The sequence below is a fragment of the Diadema antillarum genome, unplaced genomic scaffold (assembly GCF_040938485.1).
Source record: "Diadema antillarum isolate AM-2024a unplaced genomic scaffold, OU_Dant_1.0 seq00001074_RagTag, whole genome shotgun sequence".
NCBI lineage: Eukaryota > Metazoa > Echinodermata > Echinoidea > Diadematoida > Diadematidae > Diadema > Diadema antillarum.
The window spans coordinates 26387-51254 of NW_027271898.1; the positions used below are offsets into that span (position 1 = coordinate 26387).

The 24868-nt window shown below is 37.9% G+C and overlaps 1 protein-coding gene across 1 annotated transcript; it reads left to right on the forward strand.

Moving 5' to 3' along the window:
• The first annotated feature begins 214 nt into the window (after window positions 1-214).
• LOC139743364 (voltage-gated purine nucleotide uniporter SLC17A9-like) lies at window positions 215-23833 on the forward strand. Its single transcript, XM_071653849.1, has 9 exons — window positions 215-321; window positions 1892-2018; window positions 3016-3235; window positions 4627-4726; window positions 11245-11532; window positions 14920-15016; window positions 16424-16546; window positions 18495-18666; window positions 23499-23833. Exons 1-9 carry the CDS (start codon window positions 236-238, stop codon window positions 23666-23668), a joined length of 1383 nt encoding a protein of 460 aa, XP_071509950.1. The 5' UTR covers window positions 215-235; the 3' UTR covers window positions 23669-23833.
• The last annotated feature ends 1035 nt before the right edge of the window (window positions 23834-24868 follow it).

Genomic DNA, 24868 nt, shown 5'->3' on the forward strand with positions numbered 1-24868 from the left:
TACCCGCCGGAGCTGCCGGCGTGGCGTGGTGGTAGCTGCTGTTGGATCCAGGAGGTGTGACGTGGGACCCGTGCCCCTTTTTACCCCAACCAACCCCCAACAGTCGCGGCGTTTTCCCACGGGAACAAACTCACCTTACAACAACTGCAGGAAACATTCCCGTTGCTAAGCAACCCAGGGGTCGGGGCTTACTAACGGTCAGCGTAGAGAGGTAGGCAGACTTCCTTTTGCTGAAATGACGAAAAAATCTGGTAGTGGCAGTGCCAGCTCATCGCCTCGGCCAGGGGCCAGATCTCCAAATCATTCATCACAGTGGTCAGAGTAAGTGAACAAGAAAAACAACAAACACACACCACATTATCATGTGCAGTACCGTAGGAGGCCTACGGCACAGGTCTCACAAAGTTCCATGACCATGCTGAAGTGTGATGTTAACTCTCCGTAAGCAGAGACTCCAACTCTCCCGCTTTCGACGGGAGATCTCCCGCCGAAAGCCCACTTTTGCAAAATCTCCCGTTCTCTCGTTTGAGATTTAATTTCTCCCACCCTGGCTCTGTGTCTCCTGTTTGAAATGATTTCTTACTTTTTGTCTCCGTATGTTAAAAAATAAGCCTTAGATAGCAAGAGAGAGCATCAAGAACCCTAATTATAATAGAGCTTCCAGGGCCCAAGCAGGCCCTGGACCCCGGCCACAAGGAACTTAGCGCTCGTGATATGCGCTTCGCGCACATCAAGTTGGAGTCTCCCGTTTGCTAGGGGTTTCAGGCGGGAGAATCTCCAGATCAGAAGGTGCTTAGGGTTGGAGTCTCTGCGTAAGGGATCGGATATAGCAGGGTCTATGTATTTTGTAAATTGTATTGATGTTGCTGTTGTGAGTGAGTGCATAGCATAGCCATAGTTTCAATATGAGAGAGTTGTTTGTTGCTTCTTCAGCAGACTTGTTGGAAGATCAGTGCCCCATTAAGATAAATTGATTTTAAATTTCCTTAACACACAGCCACAGGCTGCCATAGACTTATGATTGAAATCAACTATATAATCAGTTATAACTCTTCATAAAACAGGGCCCAGAATTAGAAATGTAAAGCATTCTCAAAACAATTCACATTCTTTCTAAAAGCAATCAAAATTTAATTTCCAGAATATACCAATGTAGATGTAGTGTATATTAAAATTGATAGCAGAATTTAAACTTGATCCCTGTTTGCAACAGCTGACAGGGTGCCTATTATTCGCGGCAGGAGCCATTTCATTTATTGATGAAAAGGCCCAATGAGGTGCAAGAGTACCCTCACTTATACTCTCTAGCTGTTTTTATCAATGATTGAAACTGCCCCTGCAGCATATACATGTAGGCACCTAGTCTTGTCGCAATTAAGGATTATTACCCTACAAATGATAGCAACTGAGATTGATTTTTTGAGATAATATGTAGAAATATTCTTTGATACTTAAAATATCATGTCCTAATAATGGGCATGTCAACAAGTGTCCACTATTCTCTAAGCATGCAATGTAAAATGCCTATTGGCATTGCATACATTACATAGAATGTAAAATGTCTATTTCATTGTGATTCATGCGATTTAAGTGCTTCACATCTTACTGTATTTGAATATTATTTCCAGACTGTATGGCATGCATGCTTTAACTTCTCAATTTTGAGTTTTCATCTCCTTGTTCCATCTGTTTTTCAGCTGTATTGAGTCTTGTCTTGTCCTAGTTTGATTATCTGTGTACATTGTATGTTTTGTTATACATTGTAATGATCCAACTCGCAAGTTTGCAACATTACAATACAAGTGAAATATGGAGAAATGCATGATACAGTGTATTTATGTATAGGTTGCATAATCAAATCATATCTTGTGTGTTTGTATACTCATTTCAGGAGGGAGCGCAAGCAATGGACTCTTGTGCTGTTTGTTGGGACTACCCTCGCCTACTCTTGCCGAACTGCCATGTCCATTGTAGCTGTTTCTCTCGCTGATGAGTTCAACTGGGATAAAGCACAACTGGTGAATACATTACAACTTACGAGGAAAAAGGCATTAATGACAATTGGTTTGAAAGCTCTTCTCTAAAACAAGCTGTAAAGTTGAATTTTACAAATCATAAGGAGTTCAAGGGATGGTACAGTATTGGTGGAGATGAGAATTGGGTTTGTAACTTTTTGCAAGATACCAAGAAACCACCTATGAAATAGTACAGAGCGTACCATTTTAAGAGGAATTCAAAGTTTATTTGATGAAAATCGGGTTTGGAATGACTGAAACATCAAAAAAACAAAGTAAAACAAAGCGATCGTAATAAAATTTGGGTCCCACACTTCATAAGAATCGCTCTGTTTTGGATATCTCAGGCATTTCAAAACCAATTTTCATCAAATAAACGTTGAATTCCTCATGGAATTACATGCTCTTTCATATTTCATAAGAGGTTTCTCATCTCAAAAAAAAAAAAAAAAAATGTTAGAAACCTGTAATTAGGTCTCAACCAAAACTATACGATCCCTTTAAATAAGAGGTACCATCTGGGCATGAAAACTTGAATAGTACAGTGCACTCTCATTATAACGAACACGGGTATAACAAAATTCTTGTTGCAACTAAATAAAAATTCAGGCCACAACATTATCCACTCTATGTTTGTAATTGTTTATTTGTGAGGTTAGAATGTAATTTCGATGTAGTGAAAAAAAACTGCCAGTCCCGAGGACTTCGTTATAATTCAATGGGAGTTTACTGCAATTACAACAATTGTGAGAAAAATGTTGTGATAGAAAAACGTATACCAATAGTAATGGTGATAGTAATAGTATTAATGATGATATTACTTGTAAAAAATAATACAAAGCTTAGATTTAGATCTGAATCTGATTTTTCTTAATGCCAACTTTATTGACTGGTTAGTGTAAGCACAGTTGTGTCTTCAAAAACTCAGTCAATTGCATCCAGTCAATTAATATGATGGTCCTGGTGATGATGTTTCTGTCTTTTCCGTTACATGCTGCAGGGTTTGGTTCTGGGTTCCTTCTTCTGGGGTTACCCCATCCTGCAGATCCCAGGAGGGGGTCTGAGTGATCGTGTCGGCGGTGATCTCGTAATCACCGTGTGTGCACTCTTCTGGGCAGTCCTGACTGTGATAACTCCCATTGTGCCTTACCTTGTGGAGTCAAAAGAGGGTGCCCTGGCACTCATGATTATTGTGCGCCTCCTGCAGGGCTTAGCTCAGAGTGAGTATAGTGTGTATATCAAGTTAAACCTGTTTGCTGCAATATGTGGTAATTTCCCATGGATATACTTTTCTGGAACGATGCTGTAGGTCAGAGCCTGTTTATCAATCAGGATTGTATCCTCGGCTGCTCTTGATCCTTCCAATTAATATAGCCTGGGCTAGTCTCATTCAAACATGCATCTTAAAATTCCCCCCCCCCCCCAAAAAAAAAAAAAAAAAAAAAAAAAAATCTATGGGACCTACACATGTCAAGGAAGGGTGAAAACTGCTTGAGACCAAGGACATACATAATACATAGCTACTTATAATCAAATACACACTTCTTCCATTGCTCGTCCAGCTTATTCTTTAAAGCATGGCATGACCTCTTCCTCAAAGAAGGAGATTCATGCACCATTTTTTAAAGATTTTTTTTTTAATCATTCTGTCTAAGTGCAAAAATTTTGCATCATATCTTCATTTTCCATTCATTGTAATGTAAATCTAAAGAGATGCAGGCTTTTGGGGTCATTCTCACATTCATGGTCATAATGGACATACAGAATGAAATTTGATTTTTAGAGCAAATTGAAACCCAGTACGGTTCAAAGTGCAAGTTCAAACGTGAGTGCTGATGTGGACAACTTAAAATTTTGGATAGTAAAGAGCTTGTACCAACCATTTTCGTCATATTTTATCCCAGATTTTGTTTTTTACCCACAGATATTTCTTTTTCTAGCCAGGTATTACTTCTTCATTTCAAAGCAAATGTTTTGTTTATGTCTTTACTTTCCCAAATTTATAATGTCTCCATGATCATCTAAACTGATCCTGAAAGAAAAGCGCTGTACCATTAGCCATGTCCTTCAAGCCCTATCAACTTTCTGAATGCTTTATTTCTTGTAGAAGAAAAGAAAAGAAAAGAAAGGAATCTTGTTCTGTCAAGAATTATGTTTAAATCTCAGTCATCCATGCTTTTTTTATAATTTCCACTGAAATGCAAATTTTACAATCTCAAGAGATTTGTTGACTGTGCATAGAGTACTTTTACTACTATATTAATTGTGTAACTTCAAGTTGTGTTCTTTTCTTTTCATTTCATTTCAGTTTGAAATTATTGCCTGTAGTCCACCAACATTTTATCTTCCAGTTTGAATTTTATCATTGTAGGTTTACAGATAAAGCTAGAATAATGATCATTAGTCACCATCAGTCATCATTAGTCACTGGCCCAAACAGTGCAAACAGTTATATTAAATGAAGGATGGAGCTCAGGCCTAAAGGGTATCTTTGCCATTCTGAATCATCTCTTACAGTTTACACTGTACCTGTTGAGCGTTAAATATTTCATTATATCTTCCTCTCTCCTGTTCTGGTACCTTGTCCTTCTGGCCGACTTTGTTGCAAAAGGTCCTCATTACCCTTCCATGAGTAGTCTAGTCGGAGAAAAGGTGTCCGCCGCCAGAAAGGGAAATGCCATAGCAACTTTATTTGCTGCCACAGGATTTGGGTAAGAATGAGAACATGTCTTGATAATTGCGATCCAGGATTAGGAATCACCCATTTGTAGATGGATAGATATTGGTTGAATACATACATTCTAAAATGAGCTTCTACTCCATACCAGAATATACCAAAAATGTCACCATGATTGTGTCTCATTCGGGCTGTCGTGCAAGACACCACAGAATTACGAAGCTACAATGACTGAAATCCAAGTAGCAAAGAAACTCCTGTGGTCTTGAAACTATCTGCTATGAGCTGGATCTGCTTCTATGGTGTAATGTCTGTGAGTGTTTGTGTGTGTGTGGGAGAGACAGAGACAGTGTATCTGTGCACGCTCTAATAATTCCCTCCCCCCCCCAAAAAAAAAAAAAAGAAAAAGAAAAGAAGAAGAATATTCACATGTTCTTATTTTTACGCTAGTAAGTTGAGCACCAAATGCACAAAAATGCCCACCATATAATCATTCTAAATTTACCATTGATATTCGAATTCACTCTCTCTTCTTATCCCTCATTTTGTTTGCAGGTAATTAGCTCAGAATATAGTTTTTCATATGCATGAAATGCAGACATTTGTAGGATGCATAGTAGATTATGATTTCATTTTCAGGAATATTTCAGAAATCACTTTTTTTTTCGTTCATTTTTACATTGCTGAAGGCAGTCCATTATCTCATATGGTCAGTTTTACGGTAAAGGGTGTAACTTTCAATTTTTAGCCTTTTGGCCCACCCTGAACACATAGATTTACAGATCTCAAAGATTTTTTCCCATGTGAGTCACCTTATGAGTAGCCACCTTGGGTAGCATAATCAGGTCCAGGTGTTGATGCGTTTTGTTTTGACAGTCACATATGTACCCTAAAAATGACTATTTTGTTGCATTGAAATTTATATACCATTTTTGAAATGTTAATAATTTTCTACAGCAACTGCAGAGATCTAATTTTTTATGTTAAAAGCATAGTTGTATGGTCAATTGAAATGACCAAATTAGTTTGATTTGTATCTGGCCCTTTATTTTAGAATACTATGACTTCAAATTTGAGGTTTCGGAGGCTTCATTTTCCGTTAACAATTGTTTACAAACTTTGATGGACAGTAATGATCAGTGGATGTGTTTTGGTTACTTTCTTTTATGCTGAAAATAGTAAGGTACAGCTAAACTTTAGACTTACATCAAAGTTTACTTGATTCTAGGGCTATTTGAAATTTTGTGATAATTTTATTCCATCAAGTGAAATTTCCGTTAGCAGTTTTGAAGCCTCCGAAACAAAGTGTTTAGTCAAATAATATGAATATAGATAAGAGAAGTGACCTAATCTATATGTCAAAATGTAGGATATGGGGCCCTAACCTAATAGACCAAAAATAGTTAAGATCCGCCAAACTCTCTGAAAATAGGAGACAATACAAATTTTCCGTTAACACGTGAAGCCTCCGAGAAGCATGAAGCCTCCGAAACAGCAAAAACATCTAATTTGACATTTCTGATAAATTCTTTGAGTGTCTGCCCCAAATTATGCCATGAAATCATCAACAGACATGGACAGACAACAAAAATAATAAAAACATTATGATACTGCAATAATTTTTTGAGCTAATACACTTTATAGAGAAAAAGTGGTTTCGGAGGCTTCAAAAGGATGTTAACACTGCATTTTTGTGATTTTCTCTGGACAAAATCAAATTAGATTTATTGTTCACCCACCCAATGATCGCTTATGACATATCTAAAGATATTTAATCACATTCAGTGTTCTGGCTGCTTTGTTTACTCACCAATATAGATTTACTATACGATTTACCTATTTTTCTTAAACAGTGCAGACGTGTCACACATAACTCACCTTTTCATTCAGCAATAAAATATTAGCAGATGAGGATGTTGCCCCACAAATATGTTTAAACAGTGTATATCAACTAAAAAAGACAAATTTACCCATCACTTTCTACATAACATACATGATTTTCATAAAAACATAAGGCATACCAGATTAATTTTCCAGATGTTTCGGAGGCTTCATTTTATGTTAACAGCATGTAAATGGAATGTTTTGATTACAATTTTGTAATTCTAAGTCTATCAAATAACTGTTTGGACTGAATGAGACTTAATGATTCCTCAAGCAAGGTGTAGATAGTTGTTTGAATGTATGAAAAGCATTTATTCTGTAGGTTTCCTTTTGAAACAATGGAACAGGCTAGATATTGTGAGTAATGAAAGTGACTTCCAGCTTGCGTGCAAGCAACAGTAGTGCAACAAAGCAAGTAGTTGTGGATACATCAATGTTCATAAGTTGGATAACTCATTTTTACTCTTGAGAGAAGTTGAAGTGTTGTGACCATATTTGTATCACTCTTTTGACTGGTTAGACTTTGATAATGAAGAACAAACAATTGATTATTTAGTGTTAAATACACTTTTTTTTAAAAGAACTGAACACTATTCCTGTCCTGAAGATTCAAGGACTTTAATAGATGGTTATTCAAGAGGGAAGCATACACTTAACTAAGAAATATATTACTTTTGAATTTAAGGTTGTATCTTTTATGCATGATCCAGAGCAAATGGTGGAAAATACTTTTTGGATTTTTACACTTTCGACTCACTATCATCTGAGTATAATAGTTTCGAAACACAATCTTTTACATCTGTCCATTTATAACCCATTGACAAATCCATTCCATTGTTACTCACAAGGCATTTGTTTTTGCCATGTACTAAAATCTTGACTTTTTCAGCTTTCCATTTCTTAACAAGTTCTTTGGCTTTCATTTCCAATACTTATTTGGAGGAAAATAATTAATCAATAAATTTGTGATTGGATTTGACAATAGCTAACATCTTGCAGATTATCATTTCTGTGGTGTGACTTGGATCACAGGGTACTGTTTCGGAATTTTGACATTTGATTACTTCATTCAGACAGGTTTTCATATCAATCTGTATGTCAGATCTGAGGCATGCAAGGTGCAACACAATCTTGATACTATACCCTATTTTCCATACTTTATCATGCTGGCAGTGACCACTTGACTATTTTTGATTAAACAAAATGTAACTTGTGTTACGAAACATCTCTTCGCATACATGTGTGAGACTCTATGACATGTTTGTGGATGTAGTTCTCAGTGCAGTAAATGGACAGTAATGGTTGGGATAGGATTGTTTATAAATGACATATAGACCTCTACTTATAAATAGCCTGTTGCCATGGGGTACATGTAGTTTATATGGGTGGGTGACTGGAGAAGTTATGTTCATGAAGAACAATATTGAAATGATTGAAATCTTTATAATCTGTTTAGTCCTGGCTTTTCTGGAAAAAGTTACAGGCCCCTAACTATTTTGAAATTCAAAGGGTTAAAACTGTAGTCTGTGGGTTCATATACTATTTAAAACAAACTTGTGGGTTTCTAAAAAACTTAGATATTTAAACACATTTGCTGCTTTTCAATTTTTTGCTAAAAAGGTTGTCATTTTTAGAAACAGTAAAAGTTCTGTTAGCAATTTCTCAATGCGTACCTTCAAAAACAGGCCTCCTAGCTGTCACAGGAGTCACACAAACTGGAATTTTATAAAATAACTATAAAAAAAAAGCCTTTGAAGAATTTAAAAAAAAAAGAAAAAGAAAATGATATGAAACAGGGGTGACTTGTATACCACAGAAAAAGAAAGTAAAATTCTAACTATCATATAATATTATAGGGAACTATACATTTGGTCAACATTTTTTTTTTAATTCAAATTCGTACACAGTCATGGGTAGGGTATGTACATTTATCTTTTCAACAGGCGATTCAAAAAGATGACTGGGATCTTGACCATTTCAATTTCTATTGAGCTCCATGATAATATCACCAATATATTGATTATTCCAACTCCATTTTGATGATGACAGTTTGATGATGACCCTTACATGGAATGGCTGATCGGTGTTTAAGATTGCTGTTCTATAACCATGATCACTGCATTTGATAGCTATAGTAGGGGATATCAGGCATGGTCATATATATGCAAAAGAATGTTTATAAACCTTTTTTCCCCTTTCTATATTTTACAATGCTATGTTGTAATCTAACCGTCATGCCATCACATAGTCTATTTTCTATCCCTTTCTCATCAACAGTTGAAATTGATTTCACATGTACATATGTATATAAAACAATTATGATGGGTGGTTTATGTCAATATACATCCCACATACTGCACTTATAAAGCAAGCAAACATAATCTTTGCATTAAGTCTATAGCTACAGTTCTAACTCATTGAAAGTAATTCTTACTGCATTATGATGAAAAGTTTGACAAATGCATACAGCTGTTCATGTGTGTAGCCTAATCATGTTCTGCATTGCCAAAGTCATGGATATGCAAATACAGTGTATGTATACAACTGAGCATAAAGATTTAAAATATTTTTCTTTGTCTCTTAACATATATGTTGGAAAGTCTTTTTTCTGCATACAAATAAATACTATTTTACATGTTACAACATTGTTAGTTATTTGGAAACAATCAGCTGCATTAATGTACTTCATATCACCTTTAAAATGGGCCATTTTTGCATGTTAACAGTCATGATGAAGCCTCCGAAACATGCGTTGCTGCTAACTTTAAACCGCAAAAAAAAAAAAAAAAAAGAAGATGTTCCTAATCAGTGTACTTTTATTGCTACTGTTGCAGTTTCCTTTAGAATCATATTGCCTCATGTAATGTCATAAATTCGAACTGAGCATTGCTCAAAGTGTACACGGTTTGTTATTCACTTTTGTGGAAGCCAATTTCCTTATAATAATAAGTACATTTTGTATGAAGGGTAAACATTATGCACTGCCATAAAATGTACATCTGTATACTGTTATTCACATTTTATTGATGCCTTGTTCTTATTCTAGCATGTAGTGATAGTTGCTTACTGTAGTTTTATTATTTTAAGTGAATACAGGACTAGAACTTTGTGTTAGCAGTTTTGAAGCCTCCGAAACACACCAGTTTGTTAACTGAAGCCTCCGAAACTCACAAGTCTGAAAATTTCAACTTTGTCAAAAATAATCAAATTTCTTTGGGATTTGGGTTGATAAATGTTTGTTACCAAGAGATTATTTAGGGCTATGTTTAGAGTGGCTCTTGCTTCTAGAACATTCTTTTAACTTAAAAATAGTTTGTCAGGTACCATTTTTACCTTGAAATTTGAAGTTCACATCCAAATAATTGCAAGAGCGAATATCTGTTGGGGGAAAAGTGTTTTGATATTTCAAATATATGTTCACAGCAAATGAAAAGTTGCATTACCTCCACCATTTCTCTTCATTTGGTTGCTGTGGGTGACCAAAACATTCTTGTTGTTTTTACCTAAATTTATCTAAAATTCCATAATAGTAACTTCATTTTTCATATTTAGCCTAAGAATTAAGCTCTGGAATGACAAAATATTGAAAATATAGACATTCCTATATAAAATAAAAGCAAAGATAAAAATGGAAACACAACTTTAATTTTTGACCCTTGCCACATCAAAGTTACACCCTTTACTGTAAAACTGACCATATAGCACATTCAAATGACAGGTCTATACTGTTAACAAATATGCAAAGTTATGTACATGTGTTATAAACTCTCAAGTCCCCCACACCACATTTCTGTGGTTTATAGTTTTATCTTTTCTTGCAAATTTCTACGTTTTGAGTTAGTGAAGATAGAATAAGACCCCTTTCATTTGAACGAAATTTTGGTCATATACAATTGTGTATAATTTCAACTGCAGAATCACCAACTGCCTCCGAATCACTAATTACGTTAGTGATCCTGAAATTCATGCAACCAATTTGAGAAGACTGAAGTTATTACATCTCTCTGAAATTTCCATTTTTTTTTTTTCTGATATCATGCAGATTCAGTGGATTGAATGAGTTCTGTCAAGTCTTTCTTAATATACAGTTAGATTTAGAATCACCAAGTTAATGAAAACAAGATGCAGAAACCTACACCAGGATTCAATGAGTTAATGTAAACAGGATTGCCAGAAGGGACAGTGCAAGAGTTATAGGAACATGCATTACTGGAGGGAAAGGGAGATTATTCCAGAAGAAGTTCCAGGTTATTTTTAAGACATGAACGCAGAAAGGATAGAACTTGACATTTCACCAATAATCGTCTTCTTTTCATGTCATTATACTGCAGTGGACCTTCAGGCAATCAAGTGTGTTAATTGTTTGGGTGTTTTTTCAATAAGAGTAATGGATATTGTATCATTGCTGTTGTATGCTGGATCTCTCAGCTACCCTACAGTGACTCGGGTTCACTATCAATGGTGGGGAATCATACTGATTGAAGACATTTTACATCGGGTCTAAGAGTACAACTGCTAGACTTTATTCACTGTAATGTTTCTCTCTAGAGGTGGCGCTATACACCTCTTACAGATATCAGATCATTTTTGAAAAGGGATTACCAATGATGTGAATGAACTAAACCACATTACATGTATGTGTATGGGTCCTCTTCAATCATCCTGCAGGACGCTGGTAAATGGGTTTGTGGGTTCCATACTCCTGGAGCAGTATGGCTGGCACTCCGTCTTCTACCTTTTCGGTTCGCTCAGCATCCTCTGGACCGTTGCCATGCGCCTCTTTTCCAAGCATTCCAGACAGCGGGAAGCAGCAGCAAAGCGGATGGAGCACCAGAGGGACGACCTGGAGCCACTGGTATCCAATGGCAACGGATCTGTCTCAGAAGAGAAGTCGTCTTCAGGGAAACAAGTCAAGCCATTCTCCTGCCTTACATTAATGTCAAAAGTGCCTTTCTGGTAAGTTTGTTTGTTTGTTTTTTATGTAGAAAGTAAAGACTCGACATTATGAGTTTTGGTTGGTTTGGTAATATCCCAAGAGAAAATATCCAGCTTGGCAGATATGACAATGCCTACATGTACTGTGTACAGGATTTTACCTGTATTTTCATCTGGTAGGCAGAATGAGCTCCTTGGAAAGCCCATGATCTATCCCAGATATTTGAATGGAACTGAAATACAAACTCTCCAACCATGTGATGTTAACAGAAAAGATGAATTCTTTCCCCAAACTTTTTTTTTTCCAAGGGGATGGGGAGTAGATTGTCACACCAGGATCATTGTAACTTTTCCCTGTAGGCCTTGTTTGTTGTGAATTAGAAGCTGATGTGGTTCAGTGGGTAAGATTAGTGACTTTTACTCACCTCCCTGCTCACATGCAGTGTGCTATGTGACTTTTTTTTTCACCACTTGCCTAGTCAGGCAAGCAGATTTTCAATTTGTAACAGAACACTTGCCCAAACATGAATTTAACTTGCCCAAAAAGATATAAAAAAAGAGAAAATAAAATGATAAAGAAAATTTGTAACTCAAGGGCCTTATAAAATGCAATCATTCGAACAAACAGTACCTATGATTCACACATTTATAAAACTTGGTTCAATCAAGTAATGGTGTTGCCATTGCATTGGGGTGTCTTTAAATATTTACTAGTGTTGGAAAGTTGCAGAAATGAAGTGAAAGTGTGTACATCTCTGAACAGTCATTATTTTTGGGGTTTTGCATAGTTGACTTTGTGGGTTTGAAGGGGGGAAACATGAAGGAAAAAAAAGTTGGTTCAAAACTTTGTGCTTGCCCCAATATCTGTATCAGTATCTTCACAACTCTGGTATTTACTGTGTTCTTGCACTGGCTAGCTACATCAAAGACCATACAGCGTGGGGAAATACAAGTGTAGTGTTGGTTTGACTGACTTGATCGTCATTTGCTGGCCACCAGGGTACATTCGATAATCACACCTAGCCTAATGCAGGCCCAAACCCCCCAAAATCAAGGAATCTGTAAAAATCTTCTTCTCTAGAACCAGAAGTGATAGAGCTAAGTTAATACTATGAGTTAGTACATTGATGACTGTAGTTTCAAGTTTGTTCATGGCAGAATCAGGGGTGCCCCCCTTGGGACCCAGGGGAGGGGGGTGGGGAAGGGTTCTAATGGGGCCTAAATTGTACATTTTCATCTTCTTCTTGAGAACCCCATGACCCGTTTTCACCAAACTTGGCAGGTAGCATCCCTAGGGGGTTAGGAACTCAATTTGTTAAAATGGGCACCATGCCCCACCCAGGGGGCCCCCAGGGGGGCCCAAACCCCCCAAAATCAAGGAATCTGTAAAAATCTTCTTCTCTAGAACCAGAAGTTATAGAGCTAAGTTAATACTATGAGTTAGTACATTGATGACTGTAGTTTCAAGTTTGTTCATGGCAGAATCAGGGGTGCCCCCCTTGGGACCCAGGGGAGGGGGGTGGGGAAGGGTTCTAATGGGGCCTAAATTGTACATTTTCATCTTCTTCTTGAGAACCCCATAACCCGTTTTCACCAAACTTGGCAGGTAGCATCCCTAGGGGGTTAGGAATTCAATTTGTTAAGATGGGCACCATGCCCCACCCAGGGGGCCCCAGGGGGGCCCAAACCCCCCAAAATCAAGGAATCTGTAAAAATCTTCTTCTCTAGAACCAGAAGTGATAGAGCTAAGTTAATACTATGAGTTAGTACATTGATGACTGCAGTTTCAAGTTTGTTCATGGCAGAATCAGGGGTGCCCCCCTTGGGACCCAGGGGAGGGGGGTGGGGAAGGGTTTTAATGGGGCCTAAATTGTACATTTTCATCTTCTTCTTGAGAACCCCATAACCCATTTTCACCAAACTTGGCAGGTAGCATCCCTAGGGGGTTAGGAACTCAATTTGTTAAAATGGGCACCATGCCCCACCCGGGGGCCCCCAGGGGGCCCAAACCCCCCAAAATTAAGGAATCTGCAAAAATCTTCTTCTCTAGAACCAGAAGTGATAGAGCTAAGTTAATACTATGAGTTAGTACATTGATGACTGTAGTTTCAAGTTTGTTCATGGCAGAATCAGGGGTGCCCCCCCCCCCCCTGGGACCCAGGGGAGGGGGTGAGGAGGGGTCCTAATGGGGCCTAAATTGTACATTTTTATCTTCTTCTTGAGAACCCCATGACCCATTTTCACCAAACTTGGCAGGTAGCATCCCTAGGGGGTTAGGAACTCAATTTGTTAAAATGGGCACCATGCCCCACCCGGGGGCCCCCAGGGGGCCCAAACCCCCCAAAATTAAGGAATCTGCAAAAATCTTCTTCTCTAGAACCAGAAGTGATAGAGCTAAGTTAATACTATGAGTTAGTACATTGATGACTGTAGTTTCAAGTTTGTTCATGGCAGAATCAGGGGTGCCCCCCCCCCCCTGGGACCCAGGGGAGGGGGTGAGGAGGGGTCCTAATGGGGCCTAAATTGTACATTTTTATCTTCTTCTTGAGAACCCCATGACCCATTTTCACCAAACTTGGCAGGTAGCATCCCTAGGGGGTTAGGATCTCAATGTGTTAAAATGGGCACCATGCCCCTCCCAGGGGGCCCCCAGGGGTCCCAAACCCCCCAAATGAAGGAATCTTTATAAATCTTCTCTAGAACCAGAAGATATAGAGCTGAGATAATACTATGAGTGAGTACATTAATGACTGTAGTTTCAAGTTTGTTCATAGGAGATCCAGGGGTGCCCCTCTTGGGTAAGGGGGGGGGGGTGGTTGGAAGGGTCCAAATGGGGCCTGAATCGTACATTTTCATCTTCTTCCTGAAAACCTCATAATGGATTTTTGTCAAACTTGGCAGGTAGCATCCCTAGGGGGTCAGGATCTCAATTTATCAAAATGGGCACCATGCCCCACCCAGAGGGCCCCAGGGGGCCCCGATCCCCCCACATTAAGGAATCTTAAAAAAATTGGGCCCTGTTGTACATTTTTCATCTTCTACTTGAGAATGCCTGGTCAAATTTTGGTAGAGCTGTGAATGATTTAGATTAGTGACTGCGTGAAAGGTGAACTTGCGATACTCAGGTGAGCGCTAGACCCGCGGGTCTCTTGTTTTTTTATTATTTAAACTAACATAAACAAAATTTAGGGTTTCTGGGACGAACACTGAACGAGGGCTTTCTATAGCTCAGTCAGTAGAGCACTGGGCTAGCATCCGGAGGTCTCGGGTTCGAAACCCGATGGAATCCCATTTTCTTTGCTCAATTTTCCAATAATAAATTTTATATAAACTGTTACATTGTCAACGGTTTCCTGTTTGTGGTTTTGATTGTAGTTTTTTTTTTCCTTTTTGTCATTTGTTTTCTAGGGGCATGCTGTTATCACACCAATGTATAGATTTTGTTTTCTTCACTGCACTGTCATGGCTACCAACTTATTTCACAGAAAGTTTTCCAGAAGGAAAGGTAAGTGACATGAACGTCTTTCACTCCTCACACGGCACTCATTCTTTCAATACTAGATGTATTCATGTCCCTGAGATATTGACACTCCTCCCTGTAATGTAAGATCATGCATTAAGTTATCCAATTATTTCGGTACTGCACAAGTGGTGTACATATTTCACATTGTGTTTGTTTTTGTGACCGACAGTCTCGCATGTTGACTGATATTAGCAAAAATTCACAGTAGGCAATGAAATTTCCTCCTGATATATAAATGCATTTTAAGTGGTATCAAGGATAAGAAATTGTTAATTTTTCTCAAGAAAAGTGATACTTCTGTTTCACTTTGTCGTTTTGGTTCTAGGTCATGAATTATCATGTAAATCATCTCACAGGTATCGGAATGAGTTCTCTATTTAAAGGGACTGTACAGTACTGGTTGAGGTGGGGATTCATGTTTTGAACATTCCTAAGTGAGATAATGAGAAACCTCTTATGAAATATGAAAGAACATGTAATTTCAAGAAGGATTCAACATTTATTTGATGAAAATTGGTTTTCAAATGGCTGAGATATCCAAAAAAGTGATAATAATAAAAGGCGACAGGCCACGCCTTTTATTAGGATCTCTTTGTTTCACCTTGTTTCTGGATATCTCGGCCATTTCAAAACCGATTTTCATCAAATAAACTTTTGATACCTCTTAGAATTGCATACTCTGTGACATCTCATAGAGTAGTTTCTGAATATCTCGCAAAACATTGAAAGCTCAATCCTCACCTCGACCAGAACTGTACACACCCTTTAAAATCACAATATACATGCCATATACGTGTATGTACAGTAAGCCATAGTCTCTCCTTCCCTGAATGCATGAAGTAGATAGATAAACCATGTAAAGCATTATGTCCTAGTGTCAATGCATTTCATATCTGTGTTCCAACACAGAATATGCAGAAAGATGTGATGAATTGCTATCCAATTGTGTTGGTTGTGATACATGATTTAATGAAAACCTCATTTGCAAGTCATCTGAATTGATGGCTGAATAGTGAATATCAAATCTCACTTCAGTTTGACCCATTGCTTCCTGTCCATAGGAACGGCAGACTCCTACTGCATTTTGTGGATGTCATAATTATAGGAATAGTTTGCAAAGTCAAGCTAAACATAGAGTGAGGTTTTGCCTATCATCACTACCGTCAAAGAGAAACATATTTCTTTCTTTATATTTCATTGAATGTCTAAACAGTATGACCCAATGGGCCCTTCAGACACCTTACACAGTTAATCTAAAGGTTGCTACTTATTATGGTGAGGACATCAGGAATGATTTTAAAAGATAAAATTTACCAGCAGGTTTAGTCACGAGAAGTGGCCCTTGAAATTTATCTCCTCATGCTTTGGCTTGATTTACACTCTGTATAGGGCTGGGTGTTTAATGTCCTTCCATGGGTGTTGGCTTTCATCGCCTCTGTGGGATCCGGCTGGCTTGGTGATTGGCTAATTGAGAAAGGCTTTCGAGTGGGAGTGGCAAGGAAGGTTGTTGTGGTAGGTATACCTGTCAGTAAATTAGTACCTGGGGTGGCAAGACCTTATATCTCAAATTTTTGGTGAAAATGGTTTTTTTTTTAAATTAATGTTCAGATAATCAGTGAAGTGATGTCCTGTCCAAATCCTAGCTGTGTTACCCCCAAATGGAGCCACCATGGCATGTCAAAGGAAAGGCTATCCCATTTGATATAGTGCTTTGGCTGCTATGTTGTTGTTGTTTTTTTGTGTGTGGGTTTTTTTTTTTTGGGGGGGGGGGGGGGGGGAGGGTTGTTTGTTTGTTGTTTTGTTTTGTTTTTTGCTCTCCTGAACATTTTACATTTTGTAGATACAAAGTCTTGTCACCCCAGAAACAATTATAAACCAGTCATTATGTGTTATAAAATAATTTACACTTGAACTGTGTCTTAGACATGCTTGTATTTGAGCAAATGCACCAATTTTAATAGTCTCAATTTGTTTTTGAAATCAATGAACTTATCCTTTTTGTAATTTAGTTGGAAACAGTTTGTGGGCATTTACCCGATGTATGCCCATCAAGCTGCTGACCTGCATTATCCAAAATTTAAAAAATAGATGTATTCAGTGGTTGTAGTTCTACATCTAAATTTTATCTTCCCAAAACATACTCGCATCATGCCTATAATCTGTATGAATGCACATTGATATACATATGAATTCACCACGTACTGGTTACTTAGTATTACAAATCTATGTTAGTGTGTCAGGTGTGTATGCACACATCTGAATGTGAAATTCTATTCAGATTTGTGTCAATATGTATGTGTATTGATCAATTTGACATACAGCTGTAATTTAGGGCTGCCTTTGTATTTACATTGTATATCTATACATTTTCAATATCAGTAAATGATATATTTACCGGTATGTAAAATACTGTATACGCTATAATTTTCGTGTACATAAATTTTCGCGAATTGCCGCTGTCACACATTTTCGCGATTGGGGGACCAGAGAAAATATGAAGTGGCAAAGAAAGTGTGAATTTTTAACTTACTTGCAAATAAGAATGATACTAGTTATACACTGCATGAAAAAGACTTGCCAAACTCTGCAAACCAGTAAGTTAGAATTCAACATTTTTGAAGTGGTTAAAGGGATGGTACAGTATTGGTGGAGATAAGAATTGGGCTTTTAACTTTTTGGGAGATGCCAAGAAAACACTTATGATATAGTACAGAGCATACTATTTTAAGAGGAATTCAAAGTTTATTTGATAAAAATCGGGTTTGGAATAACTGAAACATCCAAAAACAAAGTAAAACAAAGCGATCGTAATAAAGTGTGGGTCCCACACTTTATTAGAATCGCTCTTTTTGGATATCTCAGCCATTTCAAAACCAATCTTCATCAAATAAATGTTGAATTCCTCATAGAAATACAAACTCTTTCATATTTCACAAGAGGTTTCTCATCATTTCACCAAAAATTGTTAGTAAACCCGAAATTAGGTCTCAACCAAAACTGTATGATCCCTTTAAGTCCATCGCGCTAGATTTCTGACGAGTGGTCCCCTTGCGATAATGGATTGGCTCTTTACAGTATTCGTAAGTAGACGTGGACGTGCGTAAACAAGCTAATAGCCAGTATGGTCTGTTCGGTAAGCCGTGACATGGTATACAAGTACTAGTACTGAAATGTTCGTATCATCAAGGCAAGGGATTCATTTTGGAAGGTAATATTTTCGCGTGTTGTTAATTTCGCGAATAGCTCCCGACTCGCGAAATTCGCGAAAATAAAACCCCCGCGAAATATATAGCGTATACAGTATGGTTTTGAAAAAATTGCTGGTTTTAAGAATTTTGTTAAGGAGATACCACCATATCACACTAGAGTAAGAGCAGCTCTATCATTGCTCTTTCATATCTGAGGTTCAGAGCATCAAGTTTTAAATTCTTCTGCCACTTTCCTGTCTCCATGGTAACAGACGATAGCCTACGTGGGCATCGCCATCCCGTCCTTCCTGGTGACCAAAACACACAGCTACCACTTGGCACTGGCCTGTATGGTGGTCATCGTCGGCTCACAGGCCATGTGCAACGGCTCTATCAGTGTCAATCCCCAGGACATCACGCCGGACCATGCAGGGCTTGTGTTTGGTGAGTCCCTTCTGTGTGTGTTCTCCCTGTTATTGTTAAGGAAAAGAACGCCAAATCTATGAATGAGTAATTAAGGAAATGCAAGAATAGAACACATAAGCATAGTTTGAGAGAAAAAGATATGTTGTTTTTTGTGGGTTTTTTTAAAGTTTTGGTGCACCCATTGGTGGATGAGAAGACAACAACACTTTGTGATGTCAAGTGTGTGACTAATGCTATGAAGAAAATATTTAAAAAAAGTTCAACATATTTTCACTTTTCTAGCATAATGAAAGAGCACTTGATTTACATCTTTCAGAAAGCATGGGAACTAATTTAGATTTTCATAGCCAGTTTCATTGCTTTGTCATTCAATTTCGTATACATGTAAGAAGCATTTATGTTCATCAAATGTGATCAGGAATCGAAATGCCGTTACCGGTATTCAAAAGTGTTTTTCTGCGTTCAAATTGACTAATGTGGCAACCTAACTATTTCATATTTGGGCATTCTATTTCATTGAATGCACATACAATTTTGACAATGGTTTTCAGCTTCATCTCCACCTGTAACATTCAATGATTAGCTTGATATGATTACTCTTGCCTATTTTTTTTTCTATTTATACATGCATAAGAAAAATTGATTGCTCAATTGTCAGAATCACTTGCTTAAAAACGAAATTGAAAGTGCTTTTAAGTGCTTATTGAGCCCATTGCACTAATTTGAATGCACAAACTTGATAATCCATGCCCAAACTGGAAAATGAATGCTTACATCCAACTTTGAACTTGTGACCAGGGATTTGGGTGCCTAAAACATATGTGAAAGCATTAAATGTGAAATCGTGTGACCAAAGTCACTGCACATCTTCAAACATACAAATTTGAATGCACATTTAAAAATTAAAATGAATGACAATTTTACAAAATTGGCTGGGAAAACCTACATAACCATTAGCAGTATGTCAATAACAAATTGAGGGAATGGGTACTTTTCATTGAAACAAATTATTTGTTTTTAAAGGACAAGTTCACCTTCATAGACATGTGGGTTGAGTGAATGCAGCAATATTAGTAGACCACATCATTGAGAGTTTGAGGAAAATCGAACAATCCGTTCAAAAGTTATGAATTTTTGAAGTTTCTGCTCACTCAAGGCTGGATGAGAAGACTACTATAGCTTGTGATGTCACAGGAGTACAACGACATAAAGAAAGAATAAAGAAAATTCAACATATTCTCAATTTTCTCGCATAACAAAAGAACACTTGACTTCTCTCTTTCAGAAGGCAGGGGGAATAATATTACCCTTAACATATTATGTCAGTAACAAGTCGAAGAAATGTGCACTTAATTCAAAAAGTAACGTTTTGTGAAATTCTCTTTTTATTTTCTTTATATGGTTACCATATAAAGAAAATAAAAAGAGAATTTCACAACAGGTTGTACGCATATGACATCATACACTATAGTAGTCTTCTCATCCAGCAGTGACTACGCAGATACTTTATAAATTCATAACTTTTGAACGGATTGTCCGATTTTCCCCAAACTTTCACTGATGTGTTCTACTATTAATATTGCTGCATTCACTCAATCCACATGTATATGAAGGTGGACTTGTCCTTTAATATATTCTATGTATTTTATTGATGTTGTCGAATATACATGACATGAACTGTATTAGAGTTACCCTTCTTATCCTGGTATGGCTGCACTGAAAATTTAAAAATTCATACTTTTCAACAGATTATCTGTGATTTTCCTCGAACTTTCCTGATGTGATCTATCAATGTTGCTGCGTTCACTCAATCCTTATGTTTGTGTGGGTTTCATTCCCTTTTGACTTGTTGCCCTCAGGACTATGATAGATCCCATGCAAAGTCTACGGGGATTTCAGAATCTCATAGAAAAGGTGTTATGTGTTTTATAAAATGGTGACATGGATCCTCATCAAATGACTGGCCAAGAGCTATCATGTGACCAGTCTTTTGTTTTACTTTAAAGGGACTGTACAGTACTGGTTGAGGTGGGGATTCATGTTTTGAGCATTCCTATGTAAGTGAGATGATGAGAAACCTCTTAAATGGAAAATAAAATAGCATGTAATTTTAAGGATTCAACGTTTATTTGATGAAAGTTGGTTTTCAAATGGCTGAGATATCCAAAAAAGTGATAATAATAAAAGGCGACAGGTCATGCCTTTTATTAGGATTCTTTGGTTCACCTTGTTTTTGGATATCTAAGCCATTTCAAAACCGATTTTCATCTAATAAACTTTTGATACCCCTTAGAACTGCATACTCCTTGACATCTCATAGAGAGGTTTCTGAATATCTCGCAAAACGTTAAAAGCTAAATCCTCACCTTGACCAGAACTGTACACACTCTGTAAGGCCCAACTTTCCTTTCTTGGGTTGTAAGCGTACTAATCATCAGTACTAACAATTGCCAGTCTGGGCCTTTCTGCATTGCCTATGTATCACAAATTGTTTCTGTGAGCATTTCAGTTAGCTTTGAGTGGGTGCCATCCTCAGAATTTTTTGAAAATTACTGCTTTGTAAAAACAAATAATGCACAGTACTTGGTCAAGCTTTTCTAAGATTTTCCACCGTCACTAAAATTTAAACAGTCCAAAGCACACTCAGCATCACCTTGTGTGTTTGGAAAGTTACAATCAGAATGGATAATTCTTACTGATGTCCTCTGTAATGTGCATTATTTGTATTAGATCATACCATGGCAGAGGAAAAGAAAATACTTCTCAAAATTTATGTTAAGCTGTCATGTATCCCCCCCACCCCCCCCCCCCCCCCCCCACTGTCTGAGCATATTGGAATGCCAAAAAAATCCACATATTTTTGTTGAGACTTTACATACTGACAGCAAATGTGATAAATATTTGTTGAATTCCCCATCAAGTTGCTTAGCCTGCTGTTTTAAGTGACATTTAGCTTCACCTGGTTCAATTTATATGATTATCAGCCTTGTGAGAAGACTACCTCCACTGAGTACAATCCATGGGTCTTGTCTCTGTTACCCAAACTTGGAAAAACCCACTTGGAGTAAATCAGTGTCCAGTAGACATCAAGGAGGATAGTTTCACCTTGGCAGTAAACTTAATAACAACTCTGTTTCACTTTCCTCTGCCTCTTGTGCTGCAGAATAAAATGCTTATTACAATCTGAAGCCATGCTGCATAATGTCTTGTAGAATCTGTATTCATAGGTTTTGAAAAAGGTGGATGTTATTGCTACTTAATGTAGCCACTCGTGCCGTTTTAATTGGGTAGCTGGCATAAAGGGGTGAGATAGATCCTTCCATTCACACTTATACTGCTCTCTGATCTCTCATTTTACCTTTGTGTGTCAGTGTTCATAGCCGTAACTTGTCTAGGTGTTTGATGAGTAGTAAGGGCCTCATTTCAGAGAACATGGATTGTAAGGATAACAATTCTCGTTAGAGTGACAACTTCTGGTAGCAATCTGGGGGCATTTCATGAAGCATTTTGTCAGATATTTATTTTTCTGACAAACTGTTATAAGCTACTGACATCCTTGCATCTGATTGGCTGAGAGCACATTTGAGCGACCAATTTGTCAGACAAAACGCTTCATGAAATGCCCCCCAGGAAGCAGTATTCTTGTACATTATAGTAATTGCCATGGCACTTGCCACTGCAGCAAGAGTTGCCATCATAGCAGCTTTTTTATGTAAGAGGGCCCTGGTTATTATCCTCCCCATACTTTGACCATAATAGTTATAAACCCTAATCAGGCTGGGCCTTTTTTGGGCTAAATGCTAAAACTGGAGGGGGGAGGGGCGGATTCCCCCCTTCCCTCCCCCCCCCCCCCCCCCACTTTTCTACCATAATTAGTATAAAATTAATCAAATTGATTAATAGTAAAAAAAATAATCAGGATTTCATGAGTTTCGTGACAGGACACTGTTTTCCATAGGAAATGTACACAAAATCACAAAATTGTGTCCATTTGGGGTGACATGCAGTTACAAAAGTGGGCATGACTTCGTAACAATATGCTCAAATGTTGCAAATTTGGTCTCAAAAGTTGCGTGAGACTCGAACAATAAAAGTCAAGAAGCCTCATGATAGTGCCTTCTTGCGTTGCTGAATCATCTTTTAGGGTTACGGGATCTACTAGGGAGTTACAATAGGATGCTCTCACACAGATTTCTTCATGATAAGATGCGACTGCCCAGCTCAATATCACAGAAAGTCACTAAGTAGGGTCTCTGTAATGGACCAATAGTATGTAATATGGGTTGCCCTACACAAATCTTTAAACTTTGTCTTACCTGGAAGAGTATAATCTTTTCTGTACCTATTGTTAGAATTTGGCTGCTTAAAACTTATAGATTAACTGAAATCGAGATATTAGCAGTTTTTCTTTTTTCTTTTGTGGAGTCACATTTTTTGCACAGGTGCTGCTTTCACTGTGAAATAGAATGCATTTTCATTGATACAACTGCACAGCATGCCTGAGTGGCCCTAATCCTTTTTTTTTACTCCTTTTTTTGTGAAACTGCATCTCCTAACTCACTCTTATTCAAATCACTTTTTGCATGAGTAAGGATTGTCCAATTTTAACAAGTTATGTATCATTTTAAAAAGCTTAGAACTTAACTAGACTATGTAGAAAAGTAGAAATTTATATTGACCTGTGGGTTTTTGAGCTGTGTGGTCACAGATAATCTGGAGGATTGTCATCAACACCTGTTCACAGTTAGTTTGTAGATGTCTGTGCTGATGTTGGCAAAGAAAAACAATGTTTTAGATTTAGCGTCTTCATAGTTTTGATCTCCTTAATTTGATATTTTGGTGTGTTGTAGGCATCACCAATGGACTGGCTGGACTGCAGGGATTCCTGGCCAGCTACATCGTTGGGGTCATCCTCCACAAGACCGGTCAGTGGAGCATCGTTTTCCAGATGGCCGGAGGCATGTCCATCGTGGGGTGGTTCATTTTCGTGTTCTTCGCAGCAGGGTACCCGGTGATGTAACTGTCATTCTTTCACGAGTATACCGTCCCCCCATCAGGCGAAGGACTCCACTCTAAATCAAGTGGTCGCACCTGTCATCTTTGAAACAGGGTATCCAATTATGTAACCATCATTGAAACAGTACATTCCTCTAGTGTGGGGGAAGATGAGGATTTGCCCGTAAGTAGTGACATTCATGTGTTTTGGAACAGAATGTTGAATATGTAAACATTTCTTTTCCTCCTGTATTTTGTGGAGCACCACAAACAAATGATTTATCTTTGTTTTCCAAGGGGCAAGTTGTTCTGCTCATGTGTTTTCGAAGAGAATGTTGAATATGTAAACATTCTTTTCCCCCTGTATTTTGTGGGGCACCACAAACAAATGATTTATGTTTGCTTTCCAAGGAAGCAAGTTACTGCTCATAGGAAGTGACATTCATGTGTTTTCGAACAGAATGTTGAATTATGTAAAAATTCTTTTCCCCCTGTATTTTGTGGGGCACCACAAACAAATGATTTATCTTTGTTCTACGAGGGGCAACTTACTGCTGTATGTCATCATCATCATCATCATCCAGTTACGTCCTTCCTCGTCTCCACCTCTCAACTCTCATCCGCAACTGGCTGCCTCATAGTTTCTGAAGACTAAGGTATCATCAATCATCATCAAGCAATCATGCTCACTCTTCTGCTGTTGGCCAAGATGACACAGCGTTGCCATGGAGAAACATCCAGCTATATGCCGTGCTGTACCATGTCCTGAAAGAAGAATAACGTGAAAGCTCACATCACTTATTAATTCCACAGGGTAAACAGGCATCCTTGTTGATAAAGTTGTTTATGCTTGCGCCGGGCCATTATCATATCCCTTTGCTGGGTGTACAATGCCAGCAAATCTCCCATTCATATCTTGTGAGGGCCAAGCCCCAGGCAGAACTGCACTTGCCATTTTGGAAATGCGGATCAGTCATTAACTTTTGTGTTCATGTGGAACTTGTGGTGAAAGTAGCTCAAAAGCCAGGGGCCGTATTTTAAGTGTCTGATTAGCATTTAATTACAGAATTGGTATTCTGAGAGCATGATTAAGTTGGGGGTATATTAACTACCATAGCAACAAGCGTTTTGGTGGGAAAGACTTACACGTTTGCGCATATCAATGCGCATGCACCTCTGAGAGGACTTAATCACAGAGTTAATTACGAAAAGGCAAGAAATCAGC

What these genes read in the sequence shown, in the direction of transcription:
- LOC139743364 (XM_071653849.1), top strand. Translation starts at nt 236, where the DNA reads ATGACGAAAAAATCTGGTAGTGGCAGTGCCAGCTCATCGCCTCGGCCA. An exon ending in TTTGCTGCCACAGGATTTGG is followed by an intron (nt 4,727 to 11,244) that starts GTAAGAATGAGA and finishes ATCATCCTGCAG; the next exon opens with GACGCTGGTAAATGGGTTTG. An exon ending in AAAGTTTTCCAGAAGGAAAG is followed by an intron (nt 15,017 to 16,423) that starts GTAAGTGACATG and finishes CACTCTGTATAG; the next exon opens with GGCTGGGTGTTTAATGTCCT.